At 33.6% G+C, this 19,791-nt stretch overlaps 2 protein-coding genes across 7 annotated transcripts; both read right to left on the bottom strand.

The window, feature by feature from the left end:
• Positions 1-890: 890 nt before the first annotated feature.
• On the bottom strand, positions 891-14,405 carry LOC112453559 (vinculin). 6 transcript variants are annotated; one of them, XM_025014365.1, is made up of 19 exons: positions 14,349-14,405; positions 12,322-12,429; positions 11,308-11,453; positions 10,946-11,222; positions 10,651-10,851; positions 10,323-10,563; positions 9,809-10,041; positions 8,230-8,596; positions 7,612-8,040; positions 6,774-6,865; positions 6,592-6,682; positions 6,017-6,055; positions 5,556-5,627; positions 4,653-4,679; positions 4,196-4,320; positions 3,842-4,081; positions 3,640-3,730; positions 3,406-3,441; positions 891-1,310 (listed from the first exon to the last, which is right to left on the bottom strand). In XM_025014365.1, the coding sequence occupies exons 1-19, from the start codon at positions 14,403-14,405 to the stop codon at positions 1,141-1,143; spliced, it is 3,042 nt and encodes a 1,013-aa protein (XP_024870133.1). In that variant the 3' UTR covers positions 891-1,140. The 6 variants fall into 6 exon arrangements, with proteins under 6 accessions (XP_024870133.1, XP_024870150.1, XP_024870142.1 ...); XM_025014382.1 differs by lacking the exon at positions 3,406-3,441; XM_025014374.1 differs by lacking the exon at positions 4,653-4,679.
• An 834-nt stretch (positions 14,406-15,239) lies between these two features.
• On the bottom strand, positions 15,240-19,789 carry LOC112452589 (nucleolar protein 14 homolog). Its single transcript, XM_025012876.1, has 6 exons — positions 19,697-19,789; positions 17,752-19,606; positions 17,540-17,669; positions 16,738-16,905; positions 16,150-16,643; positions 15,240-15,971 (listed from the first exon to the last, which is right to left on the bottom strand). The coding sequence occupies exons 2-6, from the start codon at positions 19,461-19,463 to the stop codon at positions 15,725-15,727; spliced, it is 2,751 nt and encodes a 916-aa protein (XP_024868644.1). The 5' UTR covers positions 19,464-19,606; positions 19,697-19,789; the 3' UTR covers positions 15,240-15,724.
• Positions 19,790-19,791: the final 2 nt, after the last annotated feature.

Raw genomic sequence — 19,791 nt, 5'->3', positions numbered from 1 at the left:
GCGCGAGAGCGCTCATTCGTTAACTTTAACCAGCTCTCCTGCAAAAACTTGTCAGACGCACGTTTGCTAAAGAAAAAATTTGTTTCTTTTAGCATAAAGAATCACACGTCTTGTACATATCCTCGACTTTGGGACACCATCATGTATATATGTATATACAATATGTTATTTTACAATTTTATATATATCTATACGTTATACAAAATTACTGTTATTTAAGTATTAGCCTTTTTAATGCGATATCTTAAACTAAAGATCATTCCAAAATAATTAACTAGGAGATCAAAGATTAGTTTTCATAAAAAATAAATCGAGTGTTATAAAATTATAAATAACAAAGAATAAGCATTATTCTGCTTCGTGCTCTGATTATTGCTGCTTATTTATCTACAGAAGATTGCGCGTTTTAGATAGTATAGATGACTATAATACATATTATGTCGCTTTGAAACATTTCCATAAAAAATCTGAGTTAACGAGCAAAAGTAAATTGACAAAAGAAATAAATTAGTTTTAAAAATCTATTAAACATAATATATATAACACATAATTAGTATTTGCAATTTATGTAGAGATATATATCATTAATTTATTCCTAATTAAAATTATATTTAAAAAATTCCACTAATATACAGGGAGTTTCTTAAGTAAGTACAAAAAATTGAAGGGAATATTCCGTGGATTGTTTTAGGAAGCAAAAGGGATCCTATAAACATATGCTCTAAACTGCTTCGTTTTCAAAAAACACCGTGTCAAAGACGCAAGCCCCTGGTAAATCTAAAAATGTTTTATTGGTACTGAAAAATGGTTCTTAATACCCCATGTACGCATACCAAATTTGAATAAAATATCTTTAAACGTTTTCCAGATTTTCAAAATTTTCATTTTTCTTTTTTTTCACAACTTTGACATCCTGTATTTTGAAGACGAAGCAGTTTAGGGCATTTGTTTATAGGACCTTTTCTTCCTAAAATAAGCCATGGAACATTTCCTTCAATTTTTTGTACTTAAGAAACACCCTATGTATGTATATTAATACGCTGTGTGTGTAAAACTAGTGTGTGTGGGTGTGTGTGTGTGTGTGTGTATACTAAGCACTTGCATGTGTTCTTCTCTTGAAAAACCATATTCTTGTATTATTTAATATTGATACCACGGCTGACGACGTACCCAGCGCAGTTTTATACCGGAAGCTGTACGAATCTTTATGCTGGCGCATTCCGCTGCACGTACCGTCTCTTTCACGCTTTGCATGAGATTCTGGGCATTTCCGACAAGCATATCTGTCGCTTCCTGATCTTCTTCCGTACCTGTATTCACATTACAAAAGTGTTAGATTCTCTCATAGACTTCTCTAAAACTTACACATTCTGCCACAGTCACTTACGTATAAAATTATATTTGTAATAGGGGACTGATAATAATGGTCTAGTTTACATCGATCTCTTGATACGCGTATTAAATAGTATATTTGAGCTGGTCAGCCAATAATCAAAATTTGTTAGTTATTTACTATTTAATACGCCTATCAAGTGATCGATATAAACTAGGTCAATGTTTTATCCAAAGTATCAAATGGTAATCAACATCAAATGGAATAGATGAAAGGATAATATGCAATAAGACAAAAAAAAACATAATTTCATTCTAAACTATATGTAATAGCCGAATTGACGAATATTTTCTTATACGTGCTAAAGTGAAAAGGAGTTTTATTTACAGTAAAACAGTAATGTGTATCATTCACATGCAGCATATGTGATCACGTATCTCTCTTAAACTAATATCTATATAAATGTCTAAAATATATTTAATGTATGTACATACAACTCTAGAGAAAACGTGATTCCGCTATTTTTTATTGTATCTTAAGAATTTAAATTCTCCAAACCGAGAACTTTTTAAAAATCTTAGAAACATGCGAGCTATAGTATACGTACGTATAAATGCATGCATAGGTATAAGGACGATATCGATCGTTATTTCGAAATAGAGCGTGAGAATGAGATGATTACTGAAAGAAAGCTTTCATGAAAATAATATAAATCACTTGAATTTCAAATAAATTAATCTGTTTACTATAATAACTATATATTAATAATTAATATACGAATGATAAATCATAAATTATATACTATTTGTACTATTTGATAATGACGAAATGTATATTGGAATGAAACATAATATATATTATATTTAATGTGTACCGGATGATTCTAGAAATTTAAACAAGGTCTATCTCTTTTATGGTTGACGATAAAGAAAAACATGATAGAGAAACAAGTTGAATAATATATTGAAATAAAACTTTTAACAGTGTCATTTTCTTCTTCCCAAAAATGCATCTGCAATGTGCAGTCATGTATGTAAAAATATGAAAACAAGATCGTCGAAAAGAAGAGGATACACCGATTTCACGTACACCGACTTAACTGGCCACAAGAGGATGTAGTTTTCGAAATATTTCATGTTCTATCCAAATACTGTATAAAATATAGTTCAGATATATGTATAAAATATGAAATATCTCATAAAGAGCATTCACACTTTCCGATAATCTTAATATATAAAATAATAAAAAGAATCGTATGCTTTACGGGATATTTTCATATTTCATCAAAATTGTATCAAGATTGTATAAAACATAAAATATTTGTTGCAAACTATTTATTTTCGATAATCTTATCTTTTTATCTTTAATCTTATCTATTCTTTTTTGACACGTAGAATGATAAGAAAGGTAGACTTATCAAAACAGAACTATATTTTTACTTAACGAAGAAATGCACGTGTGTACGTTGCGAGTGCATGAGTGCATGTTATTTCGAAGAAAAAACATCAGAAACGTAGACCTTGTTACATTCGTTAACTTTTTTCTTTAACATATTTTTTTAATTATTGACTACACGGATGATTTTCTATTCAACGTGCCATAATCGTTCTATACATATAGAAAATCTAGATGGTACTATATGGAATAAATTTGCTATCTAAAAATTGCTACAAATTTTATGATCCACTTACTGCAGCCAATCAATTCATCTACACCACGATGAGCAGACGCATACCAACAGCATACCATTTAAAATGTAAATTAAAATACCAAAACCATATTATTAACCTATTTCTCTCATAGACCGCTAGATTAATGAAGTGTATTAGAATATTGTATTAGAATAGAATTTGTCGTCTAATATTACACAATATAAAAGGTCATATTCAACATTGGATGATAGTACATCACTTTTTTGTATTCTTTTTCGAGGAAAAAGTAGAGGACGCATGCTGTGTTTTAAATGCTGTGTATATTGAATGAGAATCAAATCTTTAAATGGAATAAAAGAAACAACATCGAAAGAGAAAGAAATAAAGCTAACATCAAGCAAGTTTACACAACTTCTTTACCATAAAGCATCAGCTCTTCCCAGGTCGGAAGTGTCTCTACGTACAAACAATTTAATTTTTTCATTAATTACGTAATGATTCCTTTTTTCATTAATCAATGTTTCATAGAGAGATTATATCATCCTAGGGTTACTAATAAATATTCCTTAATAGTTACGTAGACCGGCGAGATCATGATCTGTCATTGAATATAATCAATACATAAACATATGCAAAAGAGAACGCAAACTGTACCTTGTGCTCCGAGCATGGTGGCTTTTACTGTAGACAGTATCTTCAATTGCGTTCCAATGGTAGGTATACGCTCGCAAACTTGAAGAAGATTCTAAAAAATTATTACAAGTATGAAATTACACAGAATTTACTATATACATAAATTGAAATAAATAATATTATTTCAATGCGATATCAATGTAATCAGCAATAATGTACAAACCGTTCGAATACGTTTATCAGTACATTCCCTAGCAAGCTCCTTCGCAAGACGAGTCACTTCCTGGGAAGCTTCCGCTATAGCTTTGGCACATGCGATAAGATCCCGCTTGTTACCACCTTCGCCCCTAACTAATCCCGATAGTCTGCCCATTAAAATAGCCATTTTCTTCGCTGCGGCAATAATTTCGTTGTCCTTGCTGGACCACTGTCGTACTTCTTGATGTAAACCATGGGCGGCCATCTGTATAACAAATTTCATAATGTAATCCTCCTTTTCACGCACATGATTTTGTTATGTAATTTTACGTGATTTTTAGACACGAAATACATTAGAATAATCCAACATTTCTCTTACCATTATTGGTTGATTAGGTTGAGGAGCATGCATAAACATTTCTTCCTCGTCGTCCGTCTCGGGAGGAGGAGGTCTCGGAGGTGGGATCGTGCTTCCAGGCAAAGGTGGACGAGGAGGTGCCACTTCTACGTAATGATGAATAAATACAGCATTTAAATAATGTAAATACAAAATTTGATAACATAATCGCTGATGTTTCTTTCTTTCTTATGTAGAAAAAAAAATTTCCTTCAAAATATATAAAAATCTAAAAAATAGATAAACTTGTAAATATATACGAACTTGCAACGTCGAGAGATTTACAATGTTTAAAATAATATTACTATTTGTTATAAGCTTAATAAAACAATTATTTCACGGATTCCTTATATACCATGTTATTAATGGAAAAAAAAAAAAAAACCTGATTAATCATAAGAATGCCATTATAAGAATGCAAACACGTTTAAATAATTACCATCGTCGATGTTATAATCGTAATAACCTGGCACGCCATGTAGCATTAAAAGCAAAAACGCCGTACATTAAAATATAATACAAATTTCGTAGAAAATGTTCCTACATGCATGTAATTATATATTGAGTTGATTCATAAATAAGTTTTATTTTATTTAAAAAAACTGAATTTTTATATTTAAAAAATGTTATAACAGTAAAGTACTGATTCGCAAATGATACATTCTTAACTACTTGCAACAGATAAAATACGTAGATAACATGGATAATACTGGTTTCTCAGAAAAAAGAAAAGATTCAATACTAATCTATAGCGGAACTTATTTATAAATCAATACATTAAGTTATTATGTTAGCATCATGCTGCTTTTGAATGCAAAACTAAATAATTATTTGAGACAATACTTTACATCCCAATGGGCTATCATTAAATAATTTTTCCACATATCATAATTATGAAATAATGATATAGTATTCAAATACAAGAGAATAAAATAAATTACAAATTAATAAAAATGTTAATACTACCCACAAAAAAATTATAACAATCATGAATCGCTGTGAAATATTGTGAAGATTGTATATGCACGTAAGAGCAAAATGCACGTTGATTTATTAAATAGGATATAAATTTATGTCGAATATATTTTAAGCTTATGCAAATGTATAATAAAATTTGTTTGCCTCATACGTGATCACTTGATTAAAAAATATATCATATCCCTGCCTTCTTTCTGCCTATTATAATCATATAACGTCTTGCTTTTAAATATATATAAACATGACTTTTATCTTCAACTCGTCGCATGCTTCATATCAGGGGAAGGAAACGTTAAAACATTAAAAAAAAAAAAAACATATTAAATATTTATGGGACAAATGTGTTATCATCATCATCACGTACCTCCGTCGTGAATCGATTTGTCAAACTCGTTGTCAGAAGCCAATTCTTGGTACAAAATATCGGGGTTCTCTACTACGCGGAGCAAATATATATATAGTTAATATTACAATCTGATAATTAATAAATCTAAATTTTCAATTATTATTACTCTGATCTGCATTTTACATAATATGTGAGAGAATATCAATGCAATGATGTTAATGCAATTTTATCAAATGCAATATAAAATGTTACATAGCAAATGTGTGTGCATGTGTGTTTGTATGTGTTTATGCACGCACACATACACAAATATTATAAATACATACACACACACACATTTGTTTACAATACTATATTAAATTATAGGATATAATTCAGTCTTTATCATTTTTTTCAATATAGCTTTGAAGATGAAATACGTATGTAAAATTGTATTGCACACAATCATGCATAAATCACATCGTGAAAACTGCAGATACCTTTATTTTTGGAATACGTATGTCGGATTGGAAATTGATCTGTAAAAGATATATATTCAGCAAACTTGATTCATTAATATTACACTGATGTCACAACGTGTGATTTGATTTAGCAAATAAAGATTTAAATATTATATATATAAATTTGACAGCTAAAAGAAAATTACTATTTTATGTGTATATTTATATTTATTATGTGTGTTAAGCCATGGAGCTAAATCAATAAATATAAATATGCACAAGTTGCATAGAAAGAAATAAAAAATTTATAGGATAATAAAATGTTTTAATCCACTTGCTCCTCTATATCTTACCACATATTTACAACACATAGAATTATATGTAATTATATAATTCTATATAGCGAATTATTATAAAGAATAAATTTAACAAATAATGATTAAAAATAATGACTCTTCATAAAATAAACCATTTCTTCTTCTATAAAAATAATGTGCAATTAATTTTATTAAAAGATGACTACCAAACCAATTTTGTTTTTACTTGTTTTAAAAAAGATTTATCATTTCATAGAAATATTTCGTATATGTATTAAATATAAAAAATAAACTTACCATCGTTAATATGTAACTGCGACATTTCCAGAGGCACCAAATCCGGCTGGACTACAATAGCTTTACGAACTTGTCCAACATTGGCTAACAACTAAAAACATACCGTAATAAAATATAGACATACACGTTGTGTATATCAATTTTTGTGGAATATGCGGAATAGCAAAACAAGAGATACGCACTGCACGATTATTTTCTCTCCAACGCGATACAGCATTGTTATCATGAATGTTCATTGCCACCAGTTTTGCATCTTGGACCATTGGAGCGACGCCTATTAGATGAATATATATAATGATTATTATAGAATTACTTATGATGATTATTATAGAATTAATTATAGAAAAACTGTAAATAACACTTTCTTTAAGTTTTATAAGTTTTGGTTCTTTTAATTTTTCTCTGTTGAACCAAAATCAGAATGTTTGATACCAATATTATTTTCTAAGCATGTAGATCGAAATTTGAATTAATTAATTTTCGATAAAAAGTTGTAATTCAAAACAAATATTTCACATTATTAAGAGAAAAATGTAACTTGCATGCAACTTTTTTTATAACGTGCATTTTTTACAAAATGTTATCGCCAATATATTTTTTTTAAATTATAAACCATAATGTTTGTATTACGTAATTACATTTTCTTTTTCTCTCCCCCCCTTCCTACTCTCTCTCTCTCTCTCTCTCTCTCTCTCAAAAATTTATAAAAATGAAGTAGGTATTTAAAACAACTTTTCTAATGTTTTTCTATGCAGAATAATTTGAGAAGAGGTAGAGACAAATAAAAAGAAATATTATGGTTTCATAAAAAAAAATATCGATAATGCTCATCCATCATGAAAAACGCCTGTTATAAGGATTTATGTGTATGTACATACTTATTTTGTAAAACTTGTGAAACTTATTTTTACAAAAATGTATTACTTTTTTCATGTTCTGATCTTATGATCCTAATTTTATATATTGAAAATTATATTAAAATCACGAAAAAATTGAAAAATACGTATAAACAGTACGTACTGCTTTGGAGAACGTCGGTAGCGTGATTTACTCTTTGTATAAAGGCGGGATCTTCACTGTTGTCGCTCTCCTGCTTTGCCACGAGTATAACTCGGTTGGCGAGACGCGCAATAGACGCCGTGTTATCGACCATCTTCTGCGGTAGGGCTTTGGCAATCGCTTCTTCGCAGAGAAACGAATGCTTCTGCATCTGCTCCTCGGACGTTCGAATAAAATCGCCGCTGTTGGTCGCCTCATCGCATAATGCCCGTGTCCGTTGCATAGTTTCCGCATATTGCTGCCGCAAATTTTCAAAATGTTCGTCCGCGGCCTTGCTATCCGGATAAGTCATGCGAATCCGTCCAGCGTTAATCAGCTGCGGCGTCAAGGATTCCACTTGCGAGGCACTGGCGGCCAGAGCCTCGGCCAGCTTCTTGTTTCCTCCACTTCCTGCAATAATGCGGCGTATTTAATCTTTTAGAAAGAAAAGAAAAACAAAAGAAGAGGGATACGTTTCTTCCAGAAAAAAAAGATTGTCTTATATTATACGAGTAACTCTGAATCTTTTATTTCTGAAGGATTTAATGTTAAGATACGTATGATATTTTCGTACGAAGTCAAATATACGACGTTACATACCGCCAGCTGCGACCATCCTCGCAGTCTTTGCTGCTCTATTCGAGAACGTTTGCAGCGCGCATGTCTTATCATTGAAATTCTGATCACGTCCCGGCGTGCCTGCGGGAGTTAAAACAGCATCCGTGAATTGCTTCAAGGGCGTAGTAATGTCAATAAAATCCTCGACGACGCGAGACACAACGGCTTGCTGTATCCTGTTCTTCAATTCGTAGAGCTTGTGAGACAACTGCCGCGCGATGTCCTGAGCGCGCGGGGTGTTTCCTTGACCGTGAGCGCAGAGGTCGGCGAGCTGATGAGACAAGTTGTCCACTTCATCGCACAATTGCAAGATCTCCGCCTTGTGTATACCCGGCAAGCCTTCGGCCACCTATTTCCCGAACATAAAATTGTCGGTGTTAACATGAAGAAATACGAAATTTTCAAAAAAAATAATTGACGTGGAATGCCGCAAGCATTGCAAATTTTGTCTCGATAAAAGAACTTTGGATAATTTAAAATCGATATCGTTATATTTGTTAGTGTACGTGCGTAAAAAACATACTATATACATATACATATATACATTTCCTTAGAGCTTTCATGTATACACAAGTATTTAAAAAAGTTGGGGTACTATATTGCAACAGCATATTCTTGAGAAATTAAGTCAAAAAGTACCTCTACCACTTTTCTCTCCAACAAACACGTATCGAAATATTGTAAGCCAAAATATTGAAAAAGTTTGCCAAATTTTCTTTAAATATCTCAAAAAGTATTAGGCAAATAAAAAAATGTTTCAGACAAAAGTTGTTCAAATTAATTAGTAGAAAGAGATGATACGATAAAAAAATCGAAATTTCCATTTAAAAAATTTTACTTGAGCCCTACTGGGGCCAACCCAAAATCCAGGCCCAACTCGGACCTCGGACCCAAAATCTAATAAGATCATCTATTTTGGCCCTCTTTGAGCCCTCCAACTTTTATCTGAAACATTTTTTTTTTTTTTTTTATGTATTGTTCAATAGATGTTTGAGATCGTTATTTAAAATGGGACACCCTGTATACATAGAAATTTATTTTTATAAGATTAAAAGTATATTTAAACTAAACTTCAAATAAAAACTCTAGAATTTGAACTTAAAGCCTAGCAAACATAAAAAATTTTGCCTGACATTTATTTATTAGCACAATTTTTTTATATATGTAAGAATACATACAAATAATATTTAAAAAAATCCCGCTGAAATCACTCTCATCTAAATTTATCAGTTAAGAATTAATGTACTGTTATCAAAGTCAACGTGTCGTACAAAATCCGTGATGCTCGAAACGTTCCACGTGTAATTCTCAGCGATAACGTCGATAAACGTTATATCTTGAAAAAATAACGAAATGTATTTACGGACTCACATTTGCTATAGGTTGCTCATTCTTTCTATGCGCAGCATTGAAGATATTAAGCATTATAGAGTGAATACGACTGATTTGAAGTATATAAAAAATCAACAATAATAATGTGCTACTATATTTACATCATGTACGCAGTAAATATTTAATACGGCCGAAATGCTCATTACAATGGGAAATTATTACATCGTACCTTTTTTCCCTCGTGTATTATTAAAGCTATAGCCCTTTTACCGAGTCCCTTGTCATCGTGCTGTGGATTCAGAAGCCACTTATTCGCTTGTTCCAATCGACCTGCCACCGTGTGCGCTGTTTGTGCGGTCCCCGATTTATCCGCCGCTACCAAAGCGGACGCTACCAAGCCGCGGAGCTCGTTTAACTTTTCTTTAATACTGCGTGCTAAGGCTTCCGCTTGGGGTGTAGTGCCTTCATAGAGATACACATGCGGTTATTTAAACTAACGTAAGTCTCCCGTATTAAGGTGCGATGCTGGAGTCGTCTGTATATAACTGACAAAATTACGATTTTCTATGTTATCAACCTATTTATAGCACATACATCGCACGCACACATACGCACGAATTCGGACGTGTCATATACACACTATACTCTTATAGACAACTCCACAGCATCACCTTAAACACGTAACATTTTTACAATAGGGTGATCGACGTGATATAAAATTATATGAAGCGCAAACGTCGTACCTTTCTCATTTTGGCGCAATTCGCAAAGAGCGTCAGTCATAGTAACTATCTGTGAGGCCAGTTTAGATATGGGCTCTGCCTGTGACGGAGGTAGATAACGCTCCGCTAAACGCGATGCCTGTTCTATGATCTGACGAAGACTTTTTTCACCTACGCCACCTCTCAGAGCTAGTCCGTCGTCCAACCAATCGTAAGCTGCTCGTATCCTGGATTCTATGGCGCTTTGAGCCTTCTTCAGTACCTGAGATTCAGTAATAAAATATAAAAATTAAACTCTTTTATTATTCAAGTCGCGCGCACACGTGAAGCGAAATGCAAAGTAACTTACGGTTAATTGATCGGCATCCCATTCTTCTTCGTCGTAGGTTGTCAGTTGCAGCACCCGAATAATTTCATTCAATTCATCGGACATTCTGCCAGACAAATAGTTGCGATTTTCTGCTGCTTCATCCGCGCCTTTCCCACCTTGTGAAATAATATGGATGAAAATCTTCATGGAACAAATCAGAATTGGAGCAAGTGTTTTTACCTGAAAGTGCACGTTACTAGTATTAGTATCTCAAGTTCGTCATATAAAACATAGGTATACGAAATATATGTAAATGTAGCTTTCTAACACTCACTTGTTCCAAGCAGCGCACCAATATCTCCCGATGTACTTGATGCGTCAACTCCTTTTCACGAGCGCTTACTTCTCTCGACACTTTACTAAGGCACGGGCTTAAATTCTTAAGAAAATGCACCAGATCTTCCATCGTCTCAATGACTTCGGTAACAGCCAAATAATCGAGTACACGTTTGCATTCACGTATGATCTTTCGCACTTCGCTTTCATCGAAACAGAGAAGTAAGGAACTGGTGCCTTGCAAAATACCGCGCGAGCCTTCTATAAGCTTTTTTCTAAAAGAACAAACACGCGTTATGAGCTCGCGGCATTTGAGACGTTACGATGATCGTCTCATATAAAAGTTTTATAAAGTTTCACCTAGCAGGTCCAGAATATGGGTCTTCCTTTAACATGGCCGATGCTTCCTCCAGAAGACGGGAAGCACCTTCAACGCGTTGCAATGCTGCTGGCATGTCTTGCTTAAGTAAAGCATCGTCGGATGAGTTTATTGTTTCTTTTCCAACCTGCAACGTAAAATAAATGTAAGACATACGCCGCGGATAGTCAAATCTGTTGAGAACAGATTTTGAAAGTGTCTGCTACAAATTTTGGTTTCGATAGAATGTCAACATAAATATATAACAAAATCTACCAACAGAATAAAATGGCAGCGTGCAGGATCTGAGCAGACGTTGCGTCGTTTCGTAACTATATATATTTGAATGGTGTGTCGTCCATTTAAAATGTTTACGAAATGATTTGGCAGCGTCTGCTCGGTTTTTATCGACAATCTGCTGTCAGAGATTGTCGTGGCATCAGGCTCTGCCCCGGCAAAAAGCAAAATACGAGTTTATAATACAAACACGGAATATCGCGGATCTCGTGCGCAATATCTAAGCAAATCTGCTGCAAATATATTGTCATACTACGGACAGCTGCGTTGCTTATTGGAAAACTATAATAATATAAGAAAATAAAGTTGTAAGTAAATAAATAAATATTGTATATATACAGGGTGTTTTACGTTCTCCGAGCAATCTCGGAAAATATGTAAGATACGGAAAAACGCTTCACAACCCTTTGTGATCCCTTACATTTTACTAAATTTGTAAAATATGTTGCAGTATACCCCATTCACTACTACGTTTTCTTATATCCATATAATACATACGTATAGTATACATAAACTTTATTTTCTAGAATTTTAAAACACGTCATAAACTCGTGCACATTGGATAGATAGTACCTTGTATTGGTGAATGGGGTGTACTGTGTAACATATTAAAACGTTATCAAGGCGTGCAGGTTGTCCCCTTGTAAATAAAATGTAGCATAGTCAATAATATTTCCAGTATTTAACTATTTATTAACGTGTCCAGTATAAACACTTACTTTCACAAGATTAGTTACAGCCATGCTAACGGCCTGTACAGGCCTTCCCAGATCTGGCATCGCATTTCCATCCTCAGCTTCTTCATGTAAAATAACAAGTCTCGATACCTATATACAGAGAACATAATAGAAATAGACAGAAATATAATGTACGTACGTATTAAGACAGTTTTTTGAATGAGTATTACGTTAGGTAGTTTAGAGAGATAAAAATGTATAAATGTTTTACGTAACTGTTACGTTATGTAAATAATATAACATGTAAACTTGAACATAAATAAAATCGCACATTCTCTGCATAAATCTCATAATTATTTAATATAAATATTTATGAAACGTCACATTTCTAATAAATACTTTTTGCAGTTGTGCCGTGTACGTTAACATATATTGACAGAGTTCAGTCTTTCTTCAAAGTCCTTTCAATTACTTTGATTCAGTTTCACGTTCCGTCAAAAAATACAAATCAAATAATATTAGCTTTTTCGCGTAAATCTTGCGTATCACGACACGTATTCAAAATATATATTATTCAAAAGCAGTAAAGTTTGCAATATTTTTTAATATTTGTGCGCGCGCGCGCGCGCGCGTGTGTGTAAAATATATAAGTTACTGTTATCATATATTCGTACATATATATTTATTACTTAACAATTTTATACATGTGTGTTATATAAAATCATTATTAAAATATCAGCCTTTTTAACACGATATCCTAGAGATTTTCCATTTAAAGTACGTATAATATATATAACTTATAACTGAGAAATCGAAAATTAGCTTTCAACGTTAACTTGTATCATACTTGTGATTACGTATCCGTAGAAAAATATATATCTCTTTAAAAAAAGGTGAAAAACAATGTCACGTGTACACAGCTCCCCCGCCCGTAAAAAAGTTTAATATAAAAAACTAGCGCCACGTTATAGTTGTCCGTGTCAGTAAAATAAAATATAATTATAGTATACTCGTGTGTCTATATTATACCGTAAAAAAAACTTAATATGTAACTTATATACTCGTATAATCAACCACGTATACGTGTGATACGAAGATCAGAAACTCTGTTCCATCGTTTCATTATATTAGAAAGAAATCGTAGGTGCTGTAAAAATTATTATAAAAAAAAAAAAAGTAAAAAAGAAACGTTGCGTGTTGCCGCTTCGTATAAAAATGCATATGCATGCATATATTCATATTCATATATATTGGGATATGAAACGTGAGTTGTGGTTCATTAATATTCTAATATGTGCGAACGTACGCGTGGGACGATGTGATACTATACAGTATATACATATGCCAGTCATGCCGACATATGTCCTTATTTGGACAGGTGGACGTGGTGGAAACGGAGGCACGTAGGGAGGATTTTCCCCAAAGCCTCGGGCCTCGGCCAAAGAGATTAAGTTTCATTTTAGAAACTGGTGCGATATGCCTGAGAAAAAGATGGATATAGCAGCCGTAGCAGCCCTGTTCTATATACGGGGTATGATGTCATGGTTCTATAAAAAGCCTAGCGTTTTAGATGAAACACAACGGGGTTACACTATAGCTGTAAATACGACTGGTGTCAAAATATACAAGCTCGTATTATCCGCCTCGCTGAAAAACGCTCATTTTCATCGTGTCGATCGAACTTTACGCGCAACTTTCGCGCGGCGAATAAACAAGTTCAAGCGGTAGACGGTCGCGATAAGCCTTGAGCTAATAAGACAGGAATGCAAGCCATGTAGTTATGTAGTAGATATAAAAAATGTTAGTCTGTCTCGCGCGTCGTCAACGAGAAACCGTATCGCATTTTTCCAGACTTCTTGTCTGCATCTTTTTATTTACAGTTACACGTAAATAGAGCTAGTTTTCGCGGTTAATCGAATTAACGTTGAACATGTTTATGGCTGCGGTCCACTTGACGCTACAAATGCTTCGAAGCATTCCTCTTCTCTTTTCTTTCAATGAAGAAAGAAGGAAAAGAAGGACCACAGCCTACGACGCGCGACGGTAACGAGAAATGACATTTCACGTACCTGCTGAGCCACTGGTTCGAGGATACTCTCGATAGTCTTGGTATGGAAGACAGGCATTTTTACTCGATTCTTAGATATATTATTATACGGTGCGAAAAAGAGAGTGACAGAGGAGGAGAACCGAGAAAGAGAAGAGCTCTTTGTACGAGACCTCGCGCGCGCGTGACACAAGAGACACGAGTAAGATCCGACTTCTTAGGACTAGATCGACAGGATTAAACGACACTCGACACTCATTCCGGGTTCTATAAAACTCCGTTCTGGTTCTGAACCGTCCGCTCACTCCGCTCCGCCCGCGCACACGATCTCGACTCGACCACGGATTTTGAATGACCACTCTCTGGAGCCGTCAGCCGTCAGCCGTCAGCCGGATCTAATCGCGCGTACATCTGCAGGCTGCCTGCAGCAGTAGCACCAAGCAGTAAGCACGTCGGCACTCGGTCACTCGGCACTGTCGGCAGTCGGCACCTTTTTGGATGTGTGTCGGAGTACTCGGAGTGCGCATGCGCAAAGTGAGGTTAGGTCTAAAAGTCTAAAGCCCCTTGCACACGAGGCGATATAGCTATACCTTTGTCGGCAACTTTGTCTCGCTGTCGCTATCGCCTCGTGTGCAAGGGGCTTAAACTTCTTTTCCACTTCTCCTTTTTTCAACTCTCTCTCTCTCTCTCCCCCCTCCCTCCCGTCTCTTTCTTGGTCTATCTAGCTTCTAGCTCATTGTAACATCAAAATAATATAAATTTAATAAAAATTAATAGAGGCAAGTTTAGTTATCTATAATGCATCGAAAAATAAGAAAAAATATAAAATTACAAATATTATATAATTATATTAAACCATGTAATAAAATTATAAATATATATAAATATAAAATTATATAAATATTGGGAAGTTTTGTCAACAGGTTCCTTTTATTGCTCGATACAAAAGATGTATATCCCCCACCTCACAAAAAAAAAGGATTTTTTGCGACTACAAAGTTAAGCAAATGTAAAATTCGTAGTGTATAAAAAGTTCAACGTATTGCAGCCACGAAGAATAGATCTGTTAGAAATAACGATACGTTGCACTAATTTGATTTGTAGGGACATTATCATACTGTTTTTCCTTTTTTTTCCGCATATGCGCGCATTCGCGCGAAACATCCTTATTTTGATTGTTATCATTTAATGATAGATTACTTTGGATTTTTTTTCCAGGAGAAAAATTGAAGGATATATCACTTCTCGTAGTTTCCTTTAATATCAAATAAGTCTTTGTAAAATTAAAATCAGATTTTCAATGAAAAGTGAAACACTGTACGGCATGAATACACATATACACTAAAAAATTTATTTACAATATTTAAAATTTTGTATCATATTTCTACTCTTTCGAAATTATTTTTTCTTTTTTATTTTCTTAAGCTCGCTTTGCTGCATAGCAGCCTCGCCAAAAATTTCTTTCACTTTACGTTTACGTTCAACGTCGCTCTTAATTTGCTGTCCGATTTGTACTTTGGCTAAGAAGTCGCGATCTCTTCTTATTTCACGACGTGCGCCCTTAAATTCCCTCTTATACTTATGCAATAATTTTTCTTTTTCTGCTTTTTCTTTTGACATAGATTTATGTCGTTTTCCATCATATCTGCAAAAAGATAATACTTGAAAAATAATATCGTATATCATATTGTATTATAAAAAATAAATATTTTAATACACACAAATATAGGTATATATATTGTATAAAATAAATTATAATTTCATAAACTTTTTAAATTCATGAAATTGTAAATTAGATAAAAGATAAAATATATAATAGTTACACTGGCATTATTTTTGGCTCGTATGTTTTTAAAGGTTTTGGCCTTTTCTTCTCAAGCACAATGTATTCCAATTTCTTATTTCGTAGAACGTCGAGTTCGTTACGCAGTCCTTTTATATGATCTCTTACGTTTGGTGGATACTGTTTGAATTTGTTTATTTTTAATAATTGAAAAATGTGCTCAAATATTGGATATACCGCTTCTAATTCTTGGAGCTGGTTTTTAAATTCGATAAGCAAATTGACTGCAGTCAGTAAAGCTCTTATTCTAAATTTATCATCTACGTCCTCGTGAATTAAATCATTTGCAAACATATGTACGCCTTTTGGATCACGTGTATTTTTGGTTTTACTGATCACTAGAGCTTTACACGCACGCTTGAATGGTGGAATAACTTTCATTTTTTGTGTTAAATCTGTGGGTGTCGCTGTGTAAATGATGCCTCGTAAGAAATTAATTACGGACGGTGCGAATCGCTTGCTTAGCATTGTATACTGCAATTTAAAGAAATGATTAAAACATTTGCATGCACTTGCATCTCAATTTTGCATTGCAATACGGAATATAAATAAAATCGGATATACTCACTTCTAAAATAAGGGTACATATGAAAAGACCTTTTGAAATATCGCTCCGGTACGTCCTAATGCGAGCTTTTAACAATATTTCTGACATAAATACTAAACAAGGAGTAACAACAGGATGCCTAAAGTCAGATGTTGGAAACAACAAAGATACCAACTTAAAAAATATAAGCTGAAAAATATATAAAAATATATAAATAGATATATGTGTAGATACACATACATATTTCTTACATTCATTCTATTAAGGCTGATTTATGATGGCTGTAACCGTTGATTTAAGCCGTAAGCTCTAAAAACGTGACCACGCACACGTGATTATTCTTCTCGAATATTCGACTGTGCGTGGTCACGTTCTTAGGGCTTACGACTTAAATCAACGGTTACGGCCATCATAAATCAGCCTTTAATTACTTAATATAATTTTCTTCAATATATACGTATGATAATTATAATATTTTAACATATATATTATTTTTATCCTTCTCTTCTTCTCTACTTAATTATAGTATATTACACACGTATTATACATATAAATGTGAACTGGAATATAATATATCATAGACTATTACGTTTAAATTTATTTTGTATATTTGGCAATATATTGCACGTCCTAAATAAAATAAATTTAGCACAAAACAAGAAATCCAGTATTTAAAACATATATAGATATGCTCTAAATACTGATCTCTTCTTTTGTCCTTTTAAACACACATACACACGTGTCAGGTACACACAAATATGTAATATCATATATCTGCTAATAAAAAATTGTACGTGCGTGAAGATGTCTTATATAATCTTACCGTATCCATGTCAGGATATCTTGTCTTATTTTTTTCAAATTCATTATGTTTCTCCTTGATCACCTCTTGTATGCAGGTTTTAGCATTCTCTGGATTCATATGTGCTAGATCATAAAGATAAGGACATAATCTGAAATAAAAGTTACATGTAAATACGAAGCACTATAATATACATTTGTAATATTTAGCTAGTAAGTATAACGCATTTATACCTGTCAAAGATTTGGAAACATTTAACTAAATCATCAGCACTCTCCACGCAGGCACAGTTGTTTATATATTGCAATAAATATATAAATAAATTCGACATCTTCTCTCTATTTCTATTATCTAATGTCCAATGATTACATTTTATAATACGATCTACGACCACTGCGTGATAATCTGCATTATATGGTTCTAACCATTTTTCTAGTTGCTCAAAATTTTCTGGAGCGTCGTATGTATAAGGTAATTCTTTTCGTGCCTTTTCCATAATTTCTTTTCGCTTCAAGAGATCATTTCTGATATCCTGCTTTTCATTCTCGTCAGATGACGTCTGTACATGTGTACTCGTACTCTGTTTTAGTATTGATTTGGGACAAATCTTATCCGACTGATTTACCTGTTTAGTATCTTTTGTCAGATCATTAGTAAACGTAACATGTTTGTTACTTTCGCTTGCAATGGTAACTTGCGTTTCATCTTCATCTTCACTAGACGATATCTTTAAATCTGAAAAATCGTCCTCGGACTCTTCATCATACAACGTTTCAATCTTTGAATTATTGTCATTCAACGCTGCATCGGATTCATCTTTGGCATTAGATGATTCAGAATATGTTTCCTGCCTTTTATTATCACCGTCCCTCGTTTTTACGTTTTTAACCATTTCATCGGCAGCGTCTCCCACGTTATTTCCTTTCTGCTCATCATCGTCAAACGTGTCATCAACTTCATCACTGCTTTCAGTATTGATATTATCGGTGTCACGAACTGAACTAACATCATCATTATTTTCGATAGTTTCCATTATAAAATCATCTTCGAGATCATCTGCAGATTTATGCTTATACTGGTTACTAGTACCGCATATAAATCCTTTCATTCTTGCCAATCTATCAGCTTCAAGTCTCTCTAATTTCTCTTTCTCTTCTTGAATAATCTGTTCTTCTGATTTCAGTTTCTCAGACGGCGTACCTCTGGCTTCAAATTTTAATTGCCGTACAGCAATATCATAAGCATCAGCTTTCGTCGTTTCATCAATGTCCTCCGTAGACTTTTTGGAAACAGACATAATGGGCAAGAGGTCCCTCCATTCAGAATCAAGTTTCTCTGTGCGATCTATCGTTTGCTCGCGTATCTTTTGTTTCTCTGCCTTCCGCTTTTTCGACTCTGCAATCAGCTGATCGATTAAATCCTTTCTGGATAATGCGGAATCTGTTTTCGATAAAGTTCCTCCACCAAAGTGAGCTTCCTCCACAAAATTTTTATCCAGCTTGCCGCTAATATTTTCGCTGTCGCTAACGTCATCGTCGCTCCTAGGATCGTCAAATTTTTCGATCTCTTCAAGAGTCTGTCCTCTATGTGTCAATACTTCATCATTCAAATTAAAAATGCTCTCCTTTTTATATGCTTTCATGCGTTCCGTGGCAAACCTTGCTATCGCCTTATCTTCTGTGCTCATAGCGCACGTTCGTTCACCAATACGTTTGTCTAAGAAAACATTGTCTTTATTTTGTAATTTATATTCTTGAAGAAGGCTTTGCTTACGTCTGTTGATAGCCTTTGCTCTCGAAACTCCCGGAAGTCCACGATCATTTTTACTCTTCCGACCCAATACTTTCTGCTTGTCTCTATTAATATGCACCTCAAACGGATTTAGCTGTTTCTTGTTTCTCTGTTGCACAGACTCGGACAAGTTCTTTTTCTTAACCTTAACCATTTTGTATAACAGTTTTGCGTACGAATACCATTTATCGTATTAAAAACCTTAAGCAGGACACGCTACGTTCGTGCTATTTCAGTTTTAACATGTATTTGAAGTGTTATACTTGTCATAACCTAACCTAACCATCGACTGCAGCGCTAGATATATAAAAAAAAAAAGATAAACGTTATTTCATCGTTATAACATTTTTACAAGCACGATCTCATTATAAATATTCTAGTACTTACCGCCGTACAAACTTTTGTATAATATATCAAAAACAAGATTTAATCAACGTATAGCAACAATCCACGTGAACTCACACGTGCTCGCGCATGCTTTT

This window comes from Temnothorax curvispinosus, unplaced genomic scaffold (genome assembly GCF_003070985.1).
Source record: "Temnothorax curvispinosus isolate PA1 unplaced genomic scaffold, ASM307098v1 QBEX01000305.1, whole genome shotgun sequence".
NCBI lineage: Eukaryota > Metazoa > Arthropoda > Insecta > Hymenoptera > Formicidae > Temnothorax > Temnothorax curvispinosus.
Note: the sequence above shows the minus strand (reverse complement) of the source record. Positions and strands in the feature narration are given on the sequence as shown.

Coding starts and splice junctions, on each gene's coding strand:
- LOC112453559 (XM_025014365.1), bottom strand. CDS start 14,405: ATGCCTGTCTTCCATACCAAGACTATCGAGAGTATCCTCGAACCAGTG. Junction 12,430..14,348: donor TCGAACCAGTGGCTCAGCAG/GTACGTGAAATG, acceptor CTCTGTATATAG/GTATCGAGACTTGTTATTTT. Junction 6,056..6,591: donor GCAGTTACATATTAACGATG/GTAAGTTTATTT, acceptor TATCTTTTACAG/ATCAATTTCCAATCCGACAT.
- LOC112452589 (XM_025012876.1), bottom strand. CDS start 19,463: ATGGTTAAGGTTAAGAAAAAGAACTTGTCCGAGTCTGTGCAACAGAGA. Junction 16,644..16,737: donor TATGTACCCTTATTTTAGAA/GTGAGTATATCC, acceptor TTTAAATTGCAG/TATACAATGCTAAGCAAGCG. Junction 15,972..16,149: donor GAGCCAAAAATAATGCCAGT/GTAACTATTATA, acceptor ATCTTTTTGCAG/ATATGATGGAAAACGACATA.